Raw genomic sequence first — 20,261 nt, 5'->3', positions numbered from 1 at the left:
TAATGGTCCCAAACCCTGAATGACAAGTGGGTTAATATGAATCTCTCTTCCTTCTAGGATCATCTGATGTTTCCACGCATGCTCATGAAGCTGGTCAGCCTCCGCACCCTCAGCAGCGTCCACTCTGAGCAGGTCTTCGCCCTGCGCCTCCAGGACAAGAAGCTCCCGCCGCTGCTATCTGAAATCTGGGACGTCCACGAGTGACTCCAGCTGACACCCTCGCGACAACTCTGCCGCGCTCCGCAAACCTGCGTACTGGGACGGACAGAAACATTGGGTTTGTCTTTCGAGTGTCTCGGAAAAAAGACTTGAGAATGAAGCGATGCCTCCCAGGATACCCAAACACGACGGATCAAACATACAGATTGGTTGCCAGATTGAATCAGTTGCCAGATTGGAGGAACTTTTTTCTTCTTCTTTATCTTCTATGCAGTTTGGGGGGGTAGTGATGGCACTCTGTCCTGCAGACTGGGACACTAATCTCATGGGGAGGTTGGGGCAAAGAAATAGAATTACCATTTTATATTCCTTCTATTTCTATGGGTTGAGGATTGTGCACACCTGATTTCTCTCCCTCGCCCATTTCGTTATTGAAGGTGAGACGGGCTTGTGGTGAGATTGTGCTGCCATGGTCAGTGTGGCTCAGACTTGCTAGCCAGTGTTCACTATTACATCTACTGATATCTGTTGATGGTCTCGTGATCAGCCTATAACGACAATTGCCATGAAGCTTTGAGAAGGTTTTGGCAATGCCCCACTCCCCCGTCTCCAGATCCACATCATGGATGTTAACCCCAAAGTGAAAATAAACAGAAAAATACATGTTATAGCCCTGCGTTGCAATGGGATAGGATACAGAGGTATCCTAACTGCTGCCCAATGTTAAGCAATGTGTCTTATTGGTGTCCACCGTCCAGATGACTGGTAGGTCACCTGCTTGATTATTGTTGTGATTTAGCAGTTTAATAGTCAGCCATCTGATTTGTTCTCCTCTCAGTGAAGGAACAAGAAAGCAATTCTGATTGGTGTTGAATTGTTTAAGGTAAAGTGATTGGAAGTGTTGGTATAGAGATGCGTAGCCTACCACTTTCAAGTGCAGGACCCCCACCAACCATTTTGTGAATGCACTCAAACATTGATTTACATGTACAAAGTATATATTAATATGACAAATATATATATATTTAGTATGCCCACAAGTGAAGACATCCATACAAAATGACTTGTACAATCACTCTCACTTACGCACAAGCAAGCAGTGAATAAAAAATAAAAAATGTAAAAGAATCACTGGATATGAGGGCCAAGCTGAGGCCTTATACACTGGAACAACTTCAATGCTACGTTAGGGAGTAGTAAGCTTAGGCCAGGGATAGGCTTCTTTGATGCAGCTGGGGGCAAAAAAACAGAACTCCACATGCAGTGGGTCTGCATACGCACAATCTCCCCCGCCTACCTTGCGAGCAAAACATTTTAGCCCCCCCCCTGTGACAGAAGAGAACAAATGTTTAGTTTTACAGCTCATTTTCTGGAATTCTACACAATTTTGCCATAGGCTGGAGGAAAATGTTTGCGGTTTTTAATAACTGATGGGCCCCACACTGGTCGGTAATTCGACCATGCTTACTACAAGTTTATATAGTTGGCCGCTAGACTAATTTAACAATTTAGCTGACATGAGCTAATTGACTGCTGATGCACAACCAAATTTCTAAATTTCACATAGAATATACAAACTCTCAACAGTAAGTTGAGGCCCTGACTGAAATTAGTCCGAGGGGTCCGCCAGTTGCACATCCCTGGTCTAGTTGTATGTACTCTCCTCCCTTCCCCCAAATCAGCATGGTTCCAGAAATCTGAGTGGCAATTTCATCCAGATGTCGAAAATGTGCTTTGCATCCCACAATAGTTGGAATAGCAAAATAAGTTAAATTGTGCTCCTTGTGTGAGCACTGCAGTACTTTCTGCAACGGTAACAATTTTGGGTTACACTATAACGTTCATGAATAAACCACTGTAAATGTTTAGAAATGCTTACAAATAAAAATGAATTACTCAATAGTTTTACCCTATTTATAAATGGTGGTTCGTGAATGTTTATAATAGTCTTACCCATTTCTGATTTCTAATAAGGTCATAGGATTTCACTCAACTAAGCTTTTACTCATCAGTTCCCCGCCCCCCATGATGCTGTTTCTATCACAGTCCTTTGTATGATGATGACTTGGCTAATGTGCCATTTGTGAAAGCAAACGTTCAGAAGGAATTCGAGAAGGAAAGCTTTTCTTTTTGTTGATGCGATTTCTGATTGACTTTTTTTTTTTTTTTTTTTTGTCCATTACTGACCCCACTTTACAACTCAGATCAGTGTGAAATAGAGGAGAGTTGAGGACTCCAAGACAAAATGGGGGAGATTTATCATAACAGTTGCACAATATGTCAAAGTAGCACAGCGATAAGGGAGTAAGCTATATGGAGCTTTCAGTTAGGAGAAAATCAATGCAATTATTTAACAAATATGTGTAATATTAGGGTTGGTGGTTTTATATTTGTAGTTTGTCAACCATCAGGTTTTTATGGCTATTTGTTTTATTTAGTTGGGTTGATATTGAGATTGATTGTCTTTGATGGAGCTGACTCATAGCCTGAAGATGGTTCTTCTACACATTATTCAAAGGGTTTGCTCTTCCCTGGGCATGCGTGTGTGGAGCCATCTATTTTGAATTGCTCTTGAGACTTAACTGGGATAATATGGTTTTGCAATTTTTCATATTTTTCCTTTCAATATGTAACTCATACCAGCAAATGATTGTCTACATTGAAATTACATCATAAATCACATACAAGGTATGTGATTTAATGGTATGGGGTCTTTTAGTCTAAATTATGTTTTCAGTTGTTTAGAATACACAATGTTAATTATTGTTAATACTGTAGGTAACTCAAAGTTGACTGTAATAGCATTTACAACGTTCTGATGTGCAGAACTCATTTAATCCCTTCTCTACATCTTAAAGGGTGACGCTGTAAACCATATTGACATAGAAATGCAAACTTATTTTAATATTCTTTTTAACACTTTAAGACCATCTCTATTCTGCTTTATATGTATAAATGTATATGTATAAATGAAAACCTGACAGATATTGTAGCCTATTGCCAGATTATATATTTGTGTACGAACTGAAACCAAAAACCACAAATTTTCCCGATTTTTATTACCATTTCAAAGTGATTTGAGTTAAGCTTATTCAAAATAAATGCTTTATTGTAATTAGTTCTCTTAAATATCACGGCCAGTAAAATAAATTGATTGTATTTATTTACCCACACTTTTTTTGGGTGTTCTGTTGTCAAATAGAGCAGTCAACAGGTTATGGCTATTTATTCATTTTTATCCAAAGAGCTTGTAAAATACAGAATGAATTTGGGCAACTTGGGATCTCTACCTTGGTATTTTACTGCATTGACAAGGATTTACTTTATTACAGAGTGGGCTTCATGGAATTATATTTCTAGTCCTTTCAGGGTCTATTTTCTTTGTTTAATGATATGCTTAGTAACATCTCACAAAAATATGAACGCAACATGTAAAGAGCTGAAATAAATGATCCCAGCAATGTTCCATACGCACAAAAGCTTATTTCTCTCAAATGTGCAAAAATGTGTTTACATCCCTGTTTCGGCGCATTTCGTGTTTGCCAAGATAATCCATCCACGTGACAGGTGTGGCATATCAAGAAGCTGATTTAAAAAGCATGATCATTACACTGGTGCACCTTGTGGTGGGGACAAAAGGCCACTCAAATGTGCAGTTTTGTCAACACAATGCCACAGATGTTTTGAGAGTGTGCAATTGGCAAGCTGCATGCAGGAATGTTAATTTCGCTACCAAAAGCTGCCTCCAATGTCATTTTAGAGAATTTGTCAGTACGTCCAAACGACCTAAACTGCAGACTACGTGTAACCAAGCCATCCCATGACCAACACATCCAGCTTCTTCACCTGTGAGATCGTCTGAGACTAGCCACCTGGACAGCTGATGAAACTGGAGTATATCTCTCTCTATATTAAAGCCCTTTTGTGGGGAAAAACTCATTCTGATTGGCTAGGCCTGGCTCACCAGTGGGTGGGCCTATGCCCTCTCAGACTCACCCATGGCTGTGCCCCTGCCCAGTCATGAAATCCATAGATTAGGGCCTAATTAATATATTTAGTTGACTGATTTCTTGATGAACTGTAACTCAGTCAAATCTTTGTTCAGTTTACATTGTAACGATGACTAAAGGTACACAAAGAAAGTTTTAGTTGCTAATGAGTTCAGTGTTGGCAATGTTTTCTTGAACTATACAATCCTTGAATTTCTGGACAATATTTAGGGACCCTTTATGTCCATTAACTCATTTCAGTTAATTGGATGTCAAGGACCTGCATTCAGTATTGGACTAAGAACTGACAATAACAAATCCACCCAATGTGGCACTATGCAATCATTTGACAAATGCATGTAAAATGTGTTTTAAAAGTGTTCTGCTGTAGTGGCAGCAAAGTGACTTTCTAACGCTTTGTCCAATCTCCCAATAACCTATGTGAAGCTAGCCATAGTAAGGATTACCTACAACAAAAAGTCCCTCATTGAAAGTGATGCAAATGGAAACAAAAACTTCAGAATTGCATTGGGGGCATACTTGTAGTTCTCTGTACAGCCTTACCTATGGATTGGGGATCAATGAAATGTGGTGTCAGTTTACTCTGTGACACCTACAGAACACAACTGAACTTTACACAAATATTAGCGTTGTAGCTCTTATAGCGGGGCTTTGACTGTGGGGAAATCACCTCCCCAGTCAGCCTTTTGTGCGTATTGACATTTATATTGCACTGTACAGCCTTACTCATGGATTATGGATCAATAAAAGGGGGTATCAGTCTACTCAGTGACACCTACACAACTGAAGAGTTTACCCTCATATTGTGGGACTGAAACTACTGTGAAATGAGCCACATTAAGCTTACCAGTCCAGCTCAATGTGAATTGGACATTCATATTGCACTGTACAGACTTACTTATGGATTCTGGATCAATGAAGTTGGGTATCAGTCCACACAGTGGCATCCACAGAACACAACTGTGGATGCAATATCGTAGCTCATATTGCGGGACTTTGACTGTGGGAAATCACTTCCCCTGTCAGCCTATTGTGCGTATTGACATTCATATTGTACTTAACTGATTTCCCAGTCAATGTCCTGCAGTAAGAGCTACACCGCTAATATACTCTGCTCAGAAAAATAAAGGGAACACTAAAATAACACATCCTAGATCTGAATGAATTAAATATTCTTATTAAATACTTTTTTCTTTACGTAGTTGAATGTGCTGACAACAAAATCACACAAAAATGATCAATGGAAGTCAAATTTATCAACCCATGGAGGTCTGGATTTGGAGTCACACTCAAAATTAAAGTGGAAAACTACACTACAGGCTGATCCAAATTTGATGTAATGTCCTTAAAACAAGTCAAAATGAGGCTCAGTAGTGTGTGTGGCCTCCAAGTGCCTGTATGACCTCCCTACAACGCCTGGGCATGCTCCTGATGAGGTGGCGGATGGTCTCCTGAGGGATCTCTTCCCAGACCTGGACTAAAGCATCCGCCAACTCCTGGACAGTCTGTGGTGCAACGTGGCGTTGGTGGATGGAGCGAGACATGATGTCCCAGATGTGCTCAATTGGATTCAGTTCTGGGGAACGGGCGGGCCAGTCCATAGCATCAATGCCTTCCTCTTGCAGGAACTGCTGACACACTCCAGCCACATGAGGTCTAGCATTGTCTTGCATTAGGAGAAACCCAGGGCCAACCGCAGTCTGGTCTCACAGCATATGGTCTCACAAGGGGTCTGAGGATTTCATCTCTGTACCTAATGGCAGTCAGGCTACCTCTGGCGAGCACATGGCTGACCCACCGCCAAACCGGTCATGCTGGAGGATGTTGCAGGCAGCAGAACGTTCTCCACGGCGTCTCCAAACTCTGTCACGTCTGTCACATGTGCTCAGTGTGAACCTGCTTTCATCTGTGAAGAGCACAGGGCGCCAGTGGCGAATTTGCCAATCTTGGTGTTCTCTGGCAAATGCCAAACGTCCTGCACGGTGTTGGGCTGTAATTATAACCCCCACCTGTGGACGTCGGGCCCTCATTACCACCCTCATGGAGTCTGTTTCTGACCGTTTGAGCAGACACATGCACATTTGTGGCCTGCTGGAGGTCATTTTGCAGGGCTCTGGCAGTGCTCCTCCTGCTCCTCCTTTCACAAAGGCGGAGGTAGCGGTCCTGCTGCTGGGTTGTTTCCCTCCTACGGCCTCCTCTATGTCTCCTGATGTACTGGCCTGTCTCCTGGTAGCGCCTCCATGCTCTGGACACTACGCTGACAGACACAGCAAACCTTTTGCCACATCTCGCATTGATGTGCCATCCTGGATGAGCTGCACTACCTGAGCCACTTGTGTGGGTTGCAGACTCCGTCTCATGCTACTACTAGAGTGAAAGCACCGCCAGCATTCAAAAGTGACCAGCATAGGAACTGAGAAGTGGTCTGTGGTCCCCACCTGCAGAACCACTCCTTTATTGGGGGTGTCTTGCTAATTGCCTATAATTTCCACATGTTGTCTATTCCATTTGCACAACAGCATGTGAAATTTATTGTCAATTAGTGTTGCTTCCTGAGTGGACAGTTTTATTTCACAGAAGTGTGATTGACTTTGAGTTACATTGTGTTGTTTAAGTGTTCCCTTTATTTGTTTGAGCAGTGTATGTGGCCCTGGGTGTCACTGAGCAGACTGATACCCCATTTCATTGATCCACAATCCATAGGTAAGACTGTACAGTGCATTATGATTATGAATATAAATATACAGTAGGCTGACTAAGCCCACAGTTAAAGTCCTACAATAAGAGCTATGATACTAATATTTGTGTAAACTATTCACAGTTGTTCTGTGGGTGTCACTGAGTGGACTGATACCCCATGTGATTTAACCACAAGCCATAGTTAAGGCTGTACAGATAAGTATGTCCCCAATGCAATTATAAAGTCTAATACATCCACTGTGCGATTTCAACTGATTGTTAAATGTATATAACATGCCCACCTTGTTTAACATTATATTGTCCACATATGGCATGATATGATTCAACTGTGTCCGTTTGCATCACTTTCAATGAGGGACTTTTATTTTGAAGACAAACCGCAAATTCAGTCTGCCCCCACCCGCGGAACTCCTGTCCCTGCAGAAGATCTGGAGGAAATGTTATGAAGACGGGTTTTATGCGAATAATCATACGTATGCAAGCAAACTAGCATTTCACAGGCTAAAATTAGGCGTGGATTTACAAATACACATTAAAGAGCTGTTTAATCGCCATCTCTGGAAAATGGATCCAGGATACGTATTGCATCTCGCTATTTGAAATACGTCTCAATTCATCTCACTGGCTTTCTTTCTACCACCAACAACATACCAGGCCGACGTCGACGACAGCTAGCGAGTATTGCTAGCCACCTAGCTAACACTGCTTGGTAAGATGTTCTTGCATTTTCAATTAGCATCTTGGTTGATCTTTTCACAACCATCACAAATGTGACAACGTCAATGAGTACAGGTTGACCAAATATGTTACTTGCCATGGTAAACAAACGTAAAGCTAGACAGTCCGCTACTTACGATAGCTAGCCACTTACGGTAGCCGTTAGCTAATGCACTCGTGACGTACGTATAAGTGATGGAGTTGGGTTTGCTCTGTACCTGTCCTGAAGGACGCTGAATATAGATGGTGCTTAACACTGGAACAACAATTACATGCGGGTCGTTGTAGATATAATATCCACGTCCTTGTTGTAATTAAACACGGGACTTGTCAACCATTTGGAGGTAACCTTTCCGTTTCACATAAGTCACCTTCACCACTGTCTTCCTTATTCCGTCAAGACAAGGTGAGGTAGTGTCATAGTTTAGCTCTATCGAGCCAGCAAATCAGGCTATGTGTAGCTTGCCGAGAAGGGCGCCATTACGACCCGCAATTTGGGGCGTATACTTCTATTGGTCCGTTTTTAAGCTGGTACACAGGCGGGAGTGGGGTGGGGGGGCTTCAGTACAGTAGGTGGCGGTAATGCACCATAACATTGGATGCCAACCGCTGATAAACCCCACGGAAGAAGTGACGGGAAACTAAGCTTCCTGAAGCATTGAGGCTTTTCACTCAATTCTTTCAAATAGGTCCATTACTCGAGTCTTTGACCAACACGCTTACTATTGGCACCTGCTGGTCAAAATAATTTAGAGCAGCCAAATTATTATAGATGACGTCCCACATCCTGTAGCGTGTGTGCAACGTAGCCTTTTTGTCTTCTGCCAAACCGATCAGGTGGTTGTTCAACAAAACAAAGCTGCGGAAGACATTGATCACATGCTTCTGATAAATTGATACAGACATCGGCACCCTGCTTTGAAGTACACTTGCCGATTTCGACGTGTGCCTCTGAGCTCCTGTATCAAATGTAGCATCACTAGGTAGATGGTGTCCATTGCCCCCGCCTGTCGGCAGGGATGCAAACTAGTCACCTTTTGGCGGAATTCGCCGTTTAGAATCCAAAATCGGAAGTAGATACGACGAGTGATGTGCGTTTGTAGCAATATTGTCTGTATCCAAGGCTCAACCAATTGTTCACATAAGAGCAGAATGCAGCACGCGACTGAAGAGAGAAGAGACAACCAATTTGCTTGTTACAGCATCATCGCGTGCTCTGGAAAGACAGCAGAGAGTAGGACGGCAGTTTACCATTTACAATAGCACGTCCCCTGAATGAAAACGAAGAAGTAGGTGTAAAGTCTGTCCATGGAGACGGGTGAGAAGGTGATGAAGCGTACTTCATGAGCTGTAACTGAAAAACAACTGGCATTTGGAAGTTTTGAGGTGAGGGAGAAGGTGTGGTGGAACAAGTATTGTTAGCATTGTTAACTATCCTGCTAACGTAAACTTGCGTAAACTCGTACATCGCCTTGGTCAGTACAATTGCCCTTATTTTAACGCCCCAAAAACGTAATACTTCCAGATCAACTGTAATGTCAATACCATTGTAAAGCACAATTTCTCCCCATTCTAACAGAATCAATTACATGACCTAAACACTGTCAGTTTCTGCATAATTCAAGCAGGCAATGAGCCCCGTCGGGTCTTTTTAAAAGTGGCGGGTGGGGAAGCAAAACTAACGCGTGATAGTTAGGAGAGATCGCGTGTGGGAAAATGGCTTTTTTTCACCTGATCTGTACAACTTATCACCTTATTGCCTCTAGAATGTAAATAAAACACTGTAAAGAGTTTATATAATGTGTCATTACATACCTATTTGAAGGTTTGTGTCGATTTTGAATAAGGTTTTTAGGGCGGTGCTAAAGTGATCTTAGAAGTAAACAGCGGCTTTGAGAATGATGATCACATGCAATGATGACGCAAAAAATGACTAGGAATCCCCCTTACCCCCGTCACTGTCCATTTCTTGTTTTTAAAGATTTAGAGAAGTGCTACACCTGGTGGAGCGAGATTGTAAGACAGAAATAGTTGCTTTATGCGTGCTGTACGTTACGACATGACACGCCACGATGTAACGGAGGGTCCGTTTTTTTCAACTTTTCTCCAATACTATAGAGCCATTACCATGTCGATCAACGCTTGAATAGAAACCGAGTTCACACCCCCGATTTTGACGTCAACACAGTCGCTACAGTCCCATTAGTTTTCTTTGTAGCCTCGTTTGAATATTGCGGTTGCGCACATTTGTACGGAATTGGGTTAGTTTACGTTAGCTGGATCGAATTCTCCGTTAGCTTGCCAGAGAAATGTTGAGCAACATTAGCCAACTTCACTGATCAAATAATTGAGTTTATGGTGTGAAAATTAGCTGGCTAATAAAGTCAGGCAGCTAATGTTAGCTAGCTAATGTTACAACATCAGATGAGCTAACATAAGTAACCTAACCAATTCGCTATAGTATTAACTGGTATAACGTTACGACTCCTTGCTGTTCCTCAAGTTATAACGCCTTAGTTGCTTACTGGAACCTGGCAATCTGTAAAATGTTGACTAGCAAACTCTCTAACTAACTACTATCTGTGAACTAATGTTTTCCCTCTACAATAATATTGTGGTTCATTTTCAGGATGAGAGAATTAGGTGAAAATGAGGCGTTGCTTGTAATTTCTTGTTACTCCCCATCCCGGGTCCGGGAGCGTAATCATCGCCTGACACTAATTAGCATAACGCAACGGACATAAATCTTCCTAGAAAATCTTCCTATTCATGAAAATCACAAGTGAAATATATTGGAACACAGCTTAGCCTTTTGTTAATCACCCTGTCATCTCAGATTTTCAAAATATGCTTTACAGCCAAAGCTAGACAAGCATTTGCGTAAGTTTATCATAGACTAGCATAGCATTATGTCTTGCTAGCAGCAGGCAACCTTGTCACGAAAATCAGAAAAGCAATCAAATGAAATCGTTTACCTTTGATGAACTTCAGATGTTTTCACTCACGAGACTCCCAGGTAGATAGCCAAAGTTAATTTTTTCCCAAAATATTATTGTTGTAGGCGAAATAGCTCCGTTTGTTCTTCATGTTTGGCTGAGAAATCGCCTGGAAATTGCAGTCACAAAATCGCCTAAAAATATTCCAAATGAGCTCCATAATATCAACAGAAACATGGCAAACGTTGTTTATAATCAATCCTCAAGGTGTTTTTCTAATATCTATTCGATAATATATCTGTCGGGACAATTCGTTTTTCAGTAGGACCGATTGGAGTAATGGCTACCTCTGTATTTTACGCGAGAGTCACCCTGGGAGCCATCAGGTGACCACTTACGCAATGTAGCCGCCTACGGCTATTCTTCAACATAAATGCCTAAAACTACGTCACAATGCTGTAGACACCTTGGGGAATACGTAGAAAGCGTAAGCTGGTTGATAGCACATTCACAGCTCAATAGGGACTCATTGGAATGCAGCGCTTTCAAAATATGGGGCACTTCTGGATTGGATTTTTCTCAGGCTGCAACATCAGTTCTGTTATACTCACAGACAATATATTTACAGTTTTGGAAACAGAGTGTTTTCTATCCAAAGCTGTCAATTATATGCATATTCTAGTATCTTGTCCTGACAAAATATCCCTTTTAAAACGGGAATGTTTTTTTTCTCCCAAAAATGAAAATACTGCCCCTAGAGTCGCAACAGGTTTTAACAAGTGGATTCAGGGATCAAGTGTAGCTGGAGCTGGGTCTGGTTGGAGTGAGGGAGGAGTATTCCATTTTTTACTGTGTGAACGCTATTTTTTTGCACACATGTAGCCTTGTGCACTTAATCGATGTCTACTATAGTTGCCACTATAATAGAGCAAAATAGAATGCCTGTTTGTTTCATTTTATTTCAACTTTAAGAAGTTTTCTCCAAGTGCAATATTTAGATGTGTATGGTCATAAGCATTCTATTATAAAGGCTGTCATGGCAAACTGCAATATTAGTGTAATGTTTTTTCTCAAGACTTTAGTGTCATGTGCAGTAAAGTCTAGGCAACAAATAACATTGGATTGCTTCCTTTAAATGTTTCAGCTGTGAGTTAGGTTCACATGAACCACTTTTTATTTTACACACACGGACAGAGCATGTAGAGCATATGCTTTGTTGTTTAATTAGCTAGGGCTTTTTTTTTTGCATGTTTCAGTGAAGAAGAAAAAGTGTCACCGTTTTGGGCCCTCACCAGTTTGCATCCCTGATTGGGCACAGCTTTCCGGCAGTTTTGTTAACGATGGCGAGGGCAGGTGTTCGGCAGGCAGGAGCGAAGGACACTGTGTGAGCCCTCTAGCTAGCTAGGACTCCTGTACACAGCAGGTGGGAAAGGTCGCTAGCTAGCACACCGGTAGACTGTACGTCACTCCCGCCTGTCTGGCACTGTTTTCCCGCAGTTCTGTTATCAAAGACGAGGGCAGGTGTTCAGTGAATGACACTGAGTGCTAACAATAGCTAGGACACCAGTAGAAGGTGACTTAAATGTAAATGTAAATGTATTTTGCCCCCGCCTGTCGGGCACTGCTGTCCCGCAGTTCTGTCAACAACGGCGAAGGCAGGCTGGAGCAAAGGACACAGTCTTGAACTGTCTAGCTGCAGTTGCACGTCAGGCAAATTATGATGACATTGCAAGAATGAGAAAGAAGCTCAAGCCTATAGCTTAAATACTTTCATGAGTACTGCTCAAGCAGTTTTGCTTGTACTAGTCGGTGTCTTCTTCATTTGATAAAGGCATAATATTAAAAATGTTTTTTTTAAATTGAACCTTTTTTAAACTATATTAGGCACCAATTTCCATCAAGGGCACCAATTTCCAGTGAATGGTGAAAATGCAGTACTTCAGAATATTCCCAACTGTACAGCACTTTTGTGTACCTATGTTTTAATTTTTCTAGGTGTCTTTCCGCAGTTTTAGTTTGTTCTCAGCAAAACTATCAAGATGTTGTCTTGTCCAATAAAGGGGCAATCTGGCTATTTTAAAAATGTGAGGCCACTGCAATAGGTTACATCCTTTCCATCTTGGTTGCAGTTCAGTGTTACTGGTAATAGTTGGTTTGCATGTTGTGTGAATCATATCTCCCCCCCAATGCTTACATAACCAGTCAGTGCCTCCTGCAGAGTAGACCGCTCTGACCAGGTTCAGCTGTTGCCTTAACCTGTGCCATTATTTAGCCTGTGAAGATGATTCGATTTGTGGGGGTCTGCTTTTTCCCACATGGCTCAGTCATTACGCTAGTCTGCTCTCCGAGAAAGGAAGGCTTTGATTGCTTGACCCAGGTCTCACCTCTTGTCAGATGAGGCAGCTGAGAGGTTTACAGTATATCTTGTGTTTTGCCAGTGTTGCTGTTGCATTGATAAACTTTGACCTGGAGCTCTAGCTCTGATACCCCTACCCTAAAATGTGTAATTTCAATAACTCTATTTCAATATGTCACAATGTTAAAATTGTGCAGCTATTGAAACCTGGCATGCAACGCATAGTGTACACAGTGACGTACACTATGCATAGTGAAGAAGGGTTGTTGGTTTTGGTGGGGAAATTGTGTATGTTGTCAGCTTTGTATGTTGATGCTGGTCAGATATAAAAACTATGGTGTTGTCATTAATGTGGCAATACTGAAGGTGGCAGTTACAAATGTTTTGCTGTATATTGGACAGATATGACCGGCCCAGCTAGGCCCTAACTGTAAACATAAGACAATACATTTTCCAATCAAAAGGACATTTCTTTATCAGTTTAGCTATGTGGCAATTCCAAACAGAATTTGCTAGTGATGGGGGGGGGGATTCATAGTTACATATCACAATATTATTTTGGACTAATTTATATTATATATATATATATATATATATATATCCAAATATCGATTTATTTTTATATACACTGAACAAAAATCTAAATGCAACATGTAAAGTGTTGGTTGTATGAGCTGAAATAAAGATCCATGCCTCCATGCTCTGGACATGTTTTCAGCACTTTTGTTTCCGTGACTGATAAACTCATTTTGTCATGCTCTCTCTCTCTGCAGCAGACATGCACTACATGACCGAAAGTATGTGGCCACTTTCCCGTCAAACATCTAATTCCAAAGGCATGAGCATTGATATGGAGTTGGTCCCCACTTTGCTGCTATAACAGCCTCCACTCTTCTGGGAAGGCTTTCCAGTAAATGTTGGAACATTGCTGTCTGGACTTGCTTCCATTCAGCTATGAGCAGTAGTGAGGTCCGGGCACTGATGATGTTGGACGATTAGGCCTGGAGGCGCAGTCTGTGTTCCAATTCCTCCCAGAGGTGTTTGATGTGGTTGAGGTCAGGGCTCTGTGCAGGCCAGTCAAGTTCTTCCACACCGATCTTGACAAACCAATTCTGTATGGACCTCGCTTTCTGCAATGTCATGCTGAAACAGGAAAGGGCTTCCCCAAACTTTTGCCACAAAGTTGGAAGCACAGAATTGTCTAGAATGTCATTGTAGGCTATAGCATTAAGATTTCCCTTCACTGGAACTAAGGGACCTTAGCATAAACCATGAAAAACATCCCTAGACTATTATTCTTCCTTCACTCAACTTTACAGATGGTACGATGCATTCCCCTGTCATCTGCCAAACCCACTTGAAGATATTAACAAAGTTCTTGAAGTTCTCCATATTGACTGACCTTATCTTAAAGTAATGATGGACTGTTGTTTCTCTTTGCTTATTTGAGCTGTTCTTGCCATAATATGGACTTTGTCTTTTACCAAATAGGGCTACCTTGTCACAAAACAATTGATTGGCTCAAATGCATTAAGAAGGAAAGAAATTCCACAAATGAACTTTTAACAAGGCACACCTTGAAATACATTCCATGTGACTACCTCCATGAAGCTGGTAGAGAGAATGCCAAGAGTGTGCAAAGCTGTCATCAAGGCTATTTGAAGAATCTCAAATGTAAAAATATATTTTGATTTGTTTAACACTTTTTTTGGTTACTACATGATTCCAAATGTGTAATTTCATAGTTTTGATGTCTTCACTATTATTCTACAATGTAGAAAATAAAGAAAAACCCTTGCATGAGTGTTCTAAAACTTTGACCGGTAGTGTATTTGGAACGTCAAATAGCAATATATTTGCATTATGAAATCGCAATACATATAGAATTGTGAGAAACGCAATATATCTGTTTTCGGCAGCTATGTATTGTGATAATATTGTATCGTGAGGTCCCTGGTGATTCCCAGCCCTAGTTTTTGTCCTTAGATTCATTAGAGTTGAATCTAGTGATGCACCAATATGACATTTCTGGCCAATCCCGAAATACGATATTTTCCTTGCCAAAAAAAAGATACCTATACTTAACATTTTTGCTGCCTTTTAAGCATTCTAGTACAGTTAAATAGTTAACACACACACATGGACGCAGAGGTCTAAATCACTGCATCTCGGTGCAAGAGTCGTCACTACAGTCCGTGGTTCGAATCCAGGCTGTATCACATCCAGCCATGATTGGGTGTCCCATAGGGCGGCGCACAATTGGCCCAGCGTCGTCCGGGTTTGGCCGGGGTTAGGCCATCATTGTAAATAAGAATTTGTTCTTAACTGACTTGCCGAGTTAAATAAAGGTTACACACACACCACACTGACCAAAAAGTTATTTTGTTTGCATTGACGTATGTCCCCACTACAAGTAAAACATATTTATTTCACTTACTTGCTGTGCTGTTTCGTTGTTCATTTGTTCAGTCGGTTCATTTTCAACCAAGATTGCTATGGAACTCCGTTTGGGTCTTTGAGTGTCAAAAAATATACTATTTAACACTATTTGACGTGTCAAATATTTGGCTTTAATGGATTTTGCCTTTTGAGTTGTCTCGCTGAATAACATTATTTGACAAATCGGGACCTGAATATGACTGCACTTCACATAATAATTTAACACGCTCATAAATGTTTGATGTAATTATTACACATTGATTACACTATCACTCGTATTTCATATGTCACAACAATTCATCGATACGTATGCTATGATGCTGGTAAAGTTGTCTTGCGCCCCTACAATGCTGGCCATACAAAGAAAAGCTAGCTAGCTCATGGATTCAAATAATGTTCTTCCTCCAAATTCATAGCAAAACAACATCTGTTTCAGTAGCTATAGTTAGCTAGCTAAATATATAGCTAGGTGTCATCATCTAAAATAACCCTCATTTATTAAACTGTTATTATTTGATTAATGTTGGTCAGACCCATCTCTGAAGCTAGCCACAATAAGGATTAGCCACAATAGTGGCTTTGCAGTTAGCCTTCAAAATAAAAGTATGGCATAATTCTACTATTAATGACATACTTTTATTTTGAAGGCAAGCCTCAAATTCCACTTTTGTGCCTAATCCTTAATTGTGGCTAGCTTCACAACACATAACCCGGTCCGGTCGAGTTTCACTAGCCAGATGAAGCTAGCTGGCTGCTTAGGTTTGGGCAACAGAGTTAAGTAGCTGCTAGCTATTTATTTTCATGAACTGAAGTTCAATTTCAAGAAGCGAACAACGAGTGGCAACCCAGCTAATACTTACTCGCAACGATTCCTAAATAATTGCTAAGAATAATGGAAAAAGACTGCAGTTTCTACTGGTCATTGTTTTCAGGCTGGTTGTAATCGTGCTAGCTAGGTACCAAGCTAAAGCTAGCTACCCCAGAAGTTACGGTCAAACAAATTATTTATCAATATCAACATGGTATTGTAGACACATTGTTTGTTTGTGGCCGGTGCTTGCTTGTTTGCATACTTTTTTTGTACAGCTTTGATAGTGGTACTGCTTTTTTGATACTCAAAGACCCAAACGGCGTTCCATAGTATGTATGTCGGGAAGCTAACAGCAGCGACGCCATCACTGTGTAACTCCGGTAGGGCAACATCTGAAAAATTGCGCACTTGGTAGTGTGTACTGGTGCTCGACCAGTCGACGTAAATCCAACATTACCCATGACGGAGAATGGTCGATTGTCAAGGGCAATGAATTCCATTATTCCATTATCTTGGCTTTAATGGATTTTGCCTTTGAGTTGTCTCGCTGAAATGTTGTTACTCTTTCAAATGACTACTCGACTTGTTGACTGCTCGATCCACACAGCAGACATTGTGGGCTAGGTTAGGAACGCTGTGTTGCACGTATAGCTCAACATTTTACCTGGCGTCATTATGTCATGTCTACGTTATATAGGTATCCACGTCAGCTTTGACATTGGTTTTGCACATCGGCGTTACACTAGACATCGGCCAATACTGATGTTGGTATTTTTAGCTAATATCGTCCGATTCCGATATGTTCACCGATATATCGTGCATCCCTAGTTGAATCTAGTTGGAGGAAGGCAGCCTAATGGTAGCTTGTTTCTTTCTTGTACAGGTTTGAATTATTTTGTAAATGTTGTCTAGGCCCCCGAGTCATTGAAATTCAGCGTCTGAATTTCAGTCTTTTGCACTCTGTTGTGTGCTACAGGCTGTTTCAGCCATAGCCACTCCAAATGGCAAACTGTTAGCAAATGAATGGCACGAACAGCCTGTATTTCATGTCTCTATCTCTGGGCACACACACTATCCAGACGGTCTGGTGTTTTTACTTCATTCTCCGTGGCTATTTCTTTTTTGCTGACCACTTAGGCCTAGTAGGCTGATTATTTGATGATGCCTATACCCATCAGATCAAACACAACCTACTTTAACATATATGCTACTTGTAAGCTGATCTGGTTGTGGAGTGTTTGTCTTTCTGGGTGTAGTTTCAAAGGCACCACTTGCAAATGTATCTAGTTTCTAGTGCAGAATGCACTGAGTAGGCCAGATGTAGGCACTGGACTACTTTGTTAAATGATCACGTTGTCTGGCTCTAGATGTAGCCTAAGCCCAGTTTGAATTATAGATGCTAGGTGGAACTGACATTTTATCACCATTTAAGAAGGCTACTGGATATAAAGCGTGCATAGTTTCTACATGGCCACATAGATTTGTTATTTGCTGACACTTCACTGTTGAGGTCCCTAGTGCATTAGCGCCCACGCATTTCTAAGTTAATTATGCTACTCCGAGAAGGAAGGTAAACAAACCAGTGAAGGTGGCTCAGGCAGTATTTGCTCTGTTATTGATAGGAGAAAAAAAAGCTAGGCCTACGTACATGCAGTGGCATCTTAAATGAAGATTCTAGACCGTTATATGCCTAGTTGCTTTGTTGACAATTCAGTGTGGGCCTTTTTTGACTGAGAATAACCTTCCATGGACATGTGTTTGTACCAGCCTTTGGCGTCTGCATGATATTGTACGGGTATGACCTGAAATTGAGCACACAATTAAGCTTTATCAATATCCCAGGCCTGTGGGTAGGTAATTAGGCTTTATTGTGAAAGGAGCAACTTAAGAAATGAGCCGCGTCGTCCTTGAATGAACTAGAGGAAATTGAATGAACTAGAGCTGCTTTAATCAAACATTATGCTACCTTTCAGTGAATGGCCAGTTATGCCTATTTTAGATCACAGCCTCACTTTTTATGAACCAATTCACATTATTCTACTTGAGGTACTTGTCCTCTTCCGTTCTTTGCTAAGTTTGTTTGCCTGTCAGGTTTTTTTGTTGATGCTTGTCATTTGGTCAGGCCTTGACCAGAGCCATATATAGGCTACATTCTTCCTGGTTTTTGCTTTGTAGCTGTCATGGTAAATGTACTAATTTGACCTCATCATATTTTGTAAAACGGCCCATTAGCCTAGATAATAAAACCTTTGGTGCCACTGATAACATGGTGCCCTGCTCACTAACGTTCTCTGATTTAAGAATAGCCGGCACACAGCTGAGCAAGAAGAAAGCAGGGTTGGGTTGCTATGACGACTATGCTGAATGTTATTACCTCAGGCCGATAGGGCTGTAGGCGGAATAAAAAATGATTGACTGGGAAGCAAGTAGGTCACATGACCAGTTGAGCAAAGACGTTAGATTTTTCTCTCAGATCCACCTTGTTTTTCACACTCAGTAGGCTAATATTTCTTCAATGAATTATGCCTAAAGCCTAGTTTATACCCTAAGTACAGACGCATTGAAGAACTACAAGTAGCTATACACAATGGTGTTGCGTAGGAAACCTACACAGACATGTGCAGCCCCACAATTCATAATTTGACAAGAATGCAGGCTCTCCATTTTGCGTACTGTTTTTGTGTTGCGTACGTCATTTATAAACCAGCCTTAATTGTTCTAGATGGGAAAGGTATGACAAGCCTAAATAAGTTCAGGAGTAAAAATGTCCTTTCAAAGTCAGTCACAGACTCACTGTGAGTGCAATAATAGCTTTAAACATGATTTTTGAATGACTACCTCATCTCTGTACCCCACACATATAATTATCTGTAAGGCCCCTCAGTTGAGCAGTGAATTTCAAACCCAGAGTCAATCGCAAAGACCAGGAAGGTTTTCCAATGACCCGCAAAGAAGGGCTCCTATTGGTAGATGGGTAAAAAAAAAATCTATGAATATTACTTTGAGCATGGTGAAGCTATTAATTACATTTTGGATGGTGTATCAATACACACAGTCACTACAAAGATACAGGTGTCCTTCCTAACTCATTTGCCGGAGAAGAAGGAAACCATTCTGGGATGTCACCATGAAGCCATTAGTGTCTTTTTAAAACACTTACGGCGTTTAATGGCTGTGATAGGAAAACACTGAGGATGGATCAACGACGCTGTAGTTACTCCACAATACTAACTTAAACGACAGAGTGAAAAGAAGGAAGCCTGTACAGAATAAACTATTTCCAAAATATGCATCCTGTTTGCAATTAGGCAGGCACTAAAGTAAAACTGCAAAAAATATGTCATAGAAATTAACTTTATGTCCTCAATACCAAGCATTATGTTTGGGGCAAACACAACACATCACCTCTCTTCATATTTTCAAGCATGGTAGTGGATGCATCATGTAATGGTGCTTGTCATCGGCAAGGACTAGGTTTTTTTAAAGGATAAAAAGACACAGAATAGAGCCGAACACAGGCAAAATCCTAGAGGGAAAACCTGGTTTAGTCTGCTTTCCAACAGACACTGGAAGATTAATTCATCTTTTCAGCAGGGCAATAACCATTTATTTAAAAATATTTTACTATGTAGCTAATATTGTTTTAATTAGAACAATTTTTGATAAAGGAGGTGGATTACACCAAGATGGGTGCCCGAGTTTTTTGTTGTTGTCATGTGGAGGTCCGTGCTTTCTGATTGGCTTAAAGTGAAGTTGTCGGCCACCGAGTGGCAGGGAATTCTACATGTAGAAATGTTCGGTTTGTCAGTACCAGCCCGTTACGCAACATGCGGTGCGGTGTCTTTTTGTTGTTGTTGTTCTAGCAAGAGAAGGATTGGCCTCTTACTGTACTCTGTAGGACTACCTATCGCCAGTCAGTTTTCTCTGTGCACCTGACCTCCTTTGTTATTCAGTCTTTTTTAACAGAAGATATTCGAAATACTTTGCATCTTCAGTTGAGCCACGAGTTCACCTTCTGGTGAGGCGAGAAAGGTAATTGGGGAATTTTAATGTAGGCTTTCTAAAACATTACAGGGAAACCACTAGAGCTGTGAATTGCCAGGGACCTCACGATACGATATTATCATGACACT

At 41.1% G+C, this 20,261-nt stretch overlaps 2 protein-coding genes across 7 annotated transcripts in view; both read left to right on the top strand.

Annotated features, from left to right (window-relative positions):
- The window catches only part of LOC124035905 (oxysterols receptor LXR-alpha-like), a 36,743-nt gene extending 33,118 nt beyond the window's left edge, over window positions 1-3,625 (top strand). For all 6 annotated transcript variants that reach the window (XM_046349785.1, XM_046349784.1, XM_046349787.1 and 3 more), the window contains exon 10: window positions 58-3,625. In XM_046349785.1, the coding sequence (XP_046205741.1) occupies window positions 58-204 (147 nt within the window). In that variant the 3' untranslated portion in view covers window positions 205-3,625. The remainder of the gene's footprint in view (window positions 1-57) is intronic.
- Window positions 3,626-7,275: 3,650 nt separating this feature from the next.
- The window catches only part of LOC124035904 (MAP kinase-activating death domain protein-like), an 80,353-nt gene continuing 67,367 nt past the window's right edge, over window positions 7,276-20,261 (top strand). The window contains 1 exon segment of the mRNA XM_046349783.1: window positions 7,276-7,578. The gene's annotated coding sequence lies outside the window, so the exon portion shown is untranslated.

Source organism: Oncorhynchus gorbuscha, linkage group LG05, assembly GCF_021184085.1.
Source record: "Oncorhynchus gorbuscha isolate QuinsamMale2020 ecotype Even-year linkage group LG05, OgorEven_v1.0, whole genome shotgun sequence".
NCBI classification, from domain to species: domain Eukaryota; kingdom Metazoa; phylum Chordata; class Actinopteri; order Salmoniformes; family Salmonidae; genus Oncorhynchus; species Oncorhynchus gorbuscha.
Note: the sequence above shows the minus strand (reverse complement) of the source record. Positions and strands in the feature narration are given on the sequence as shown.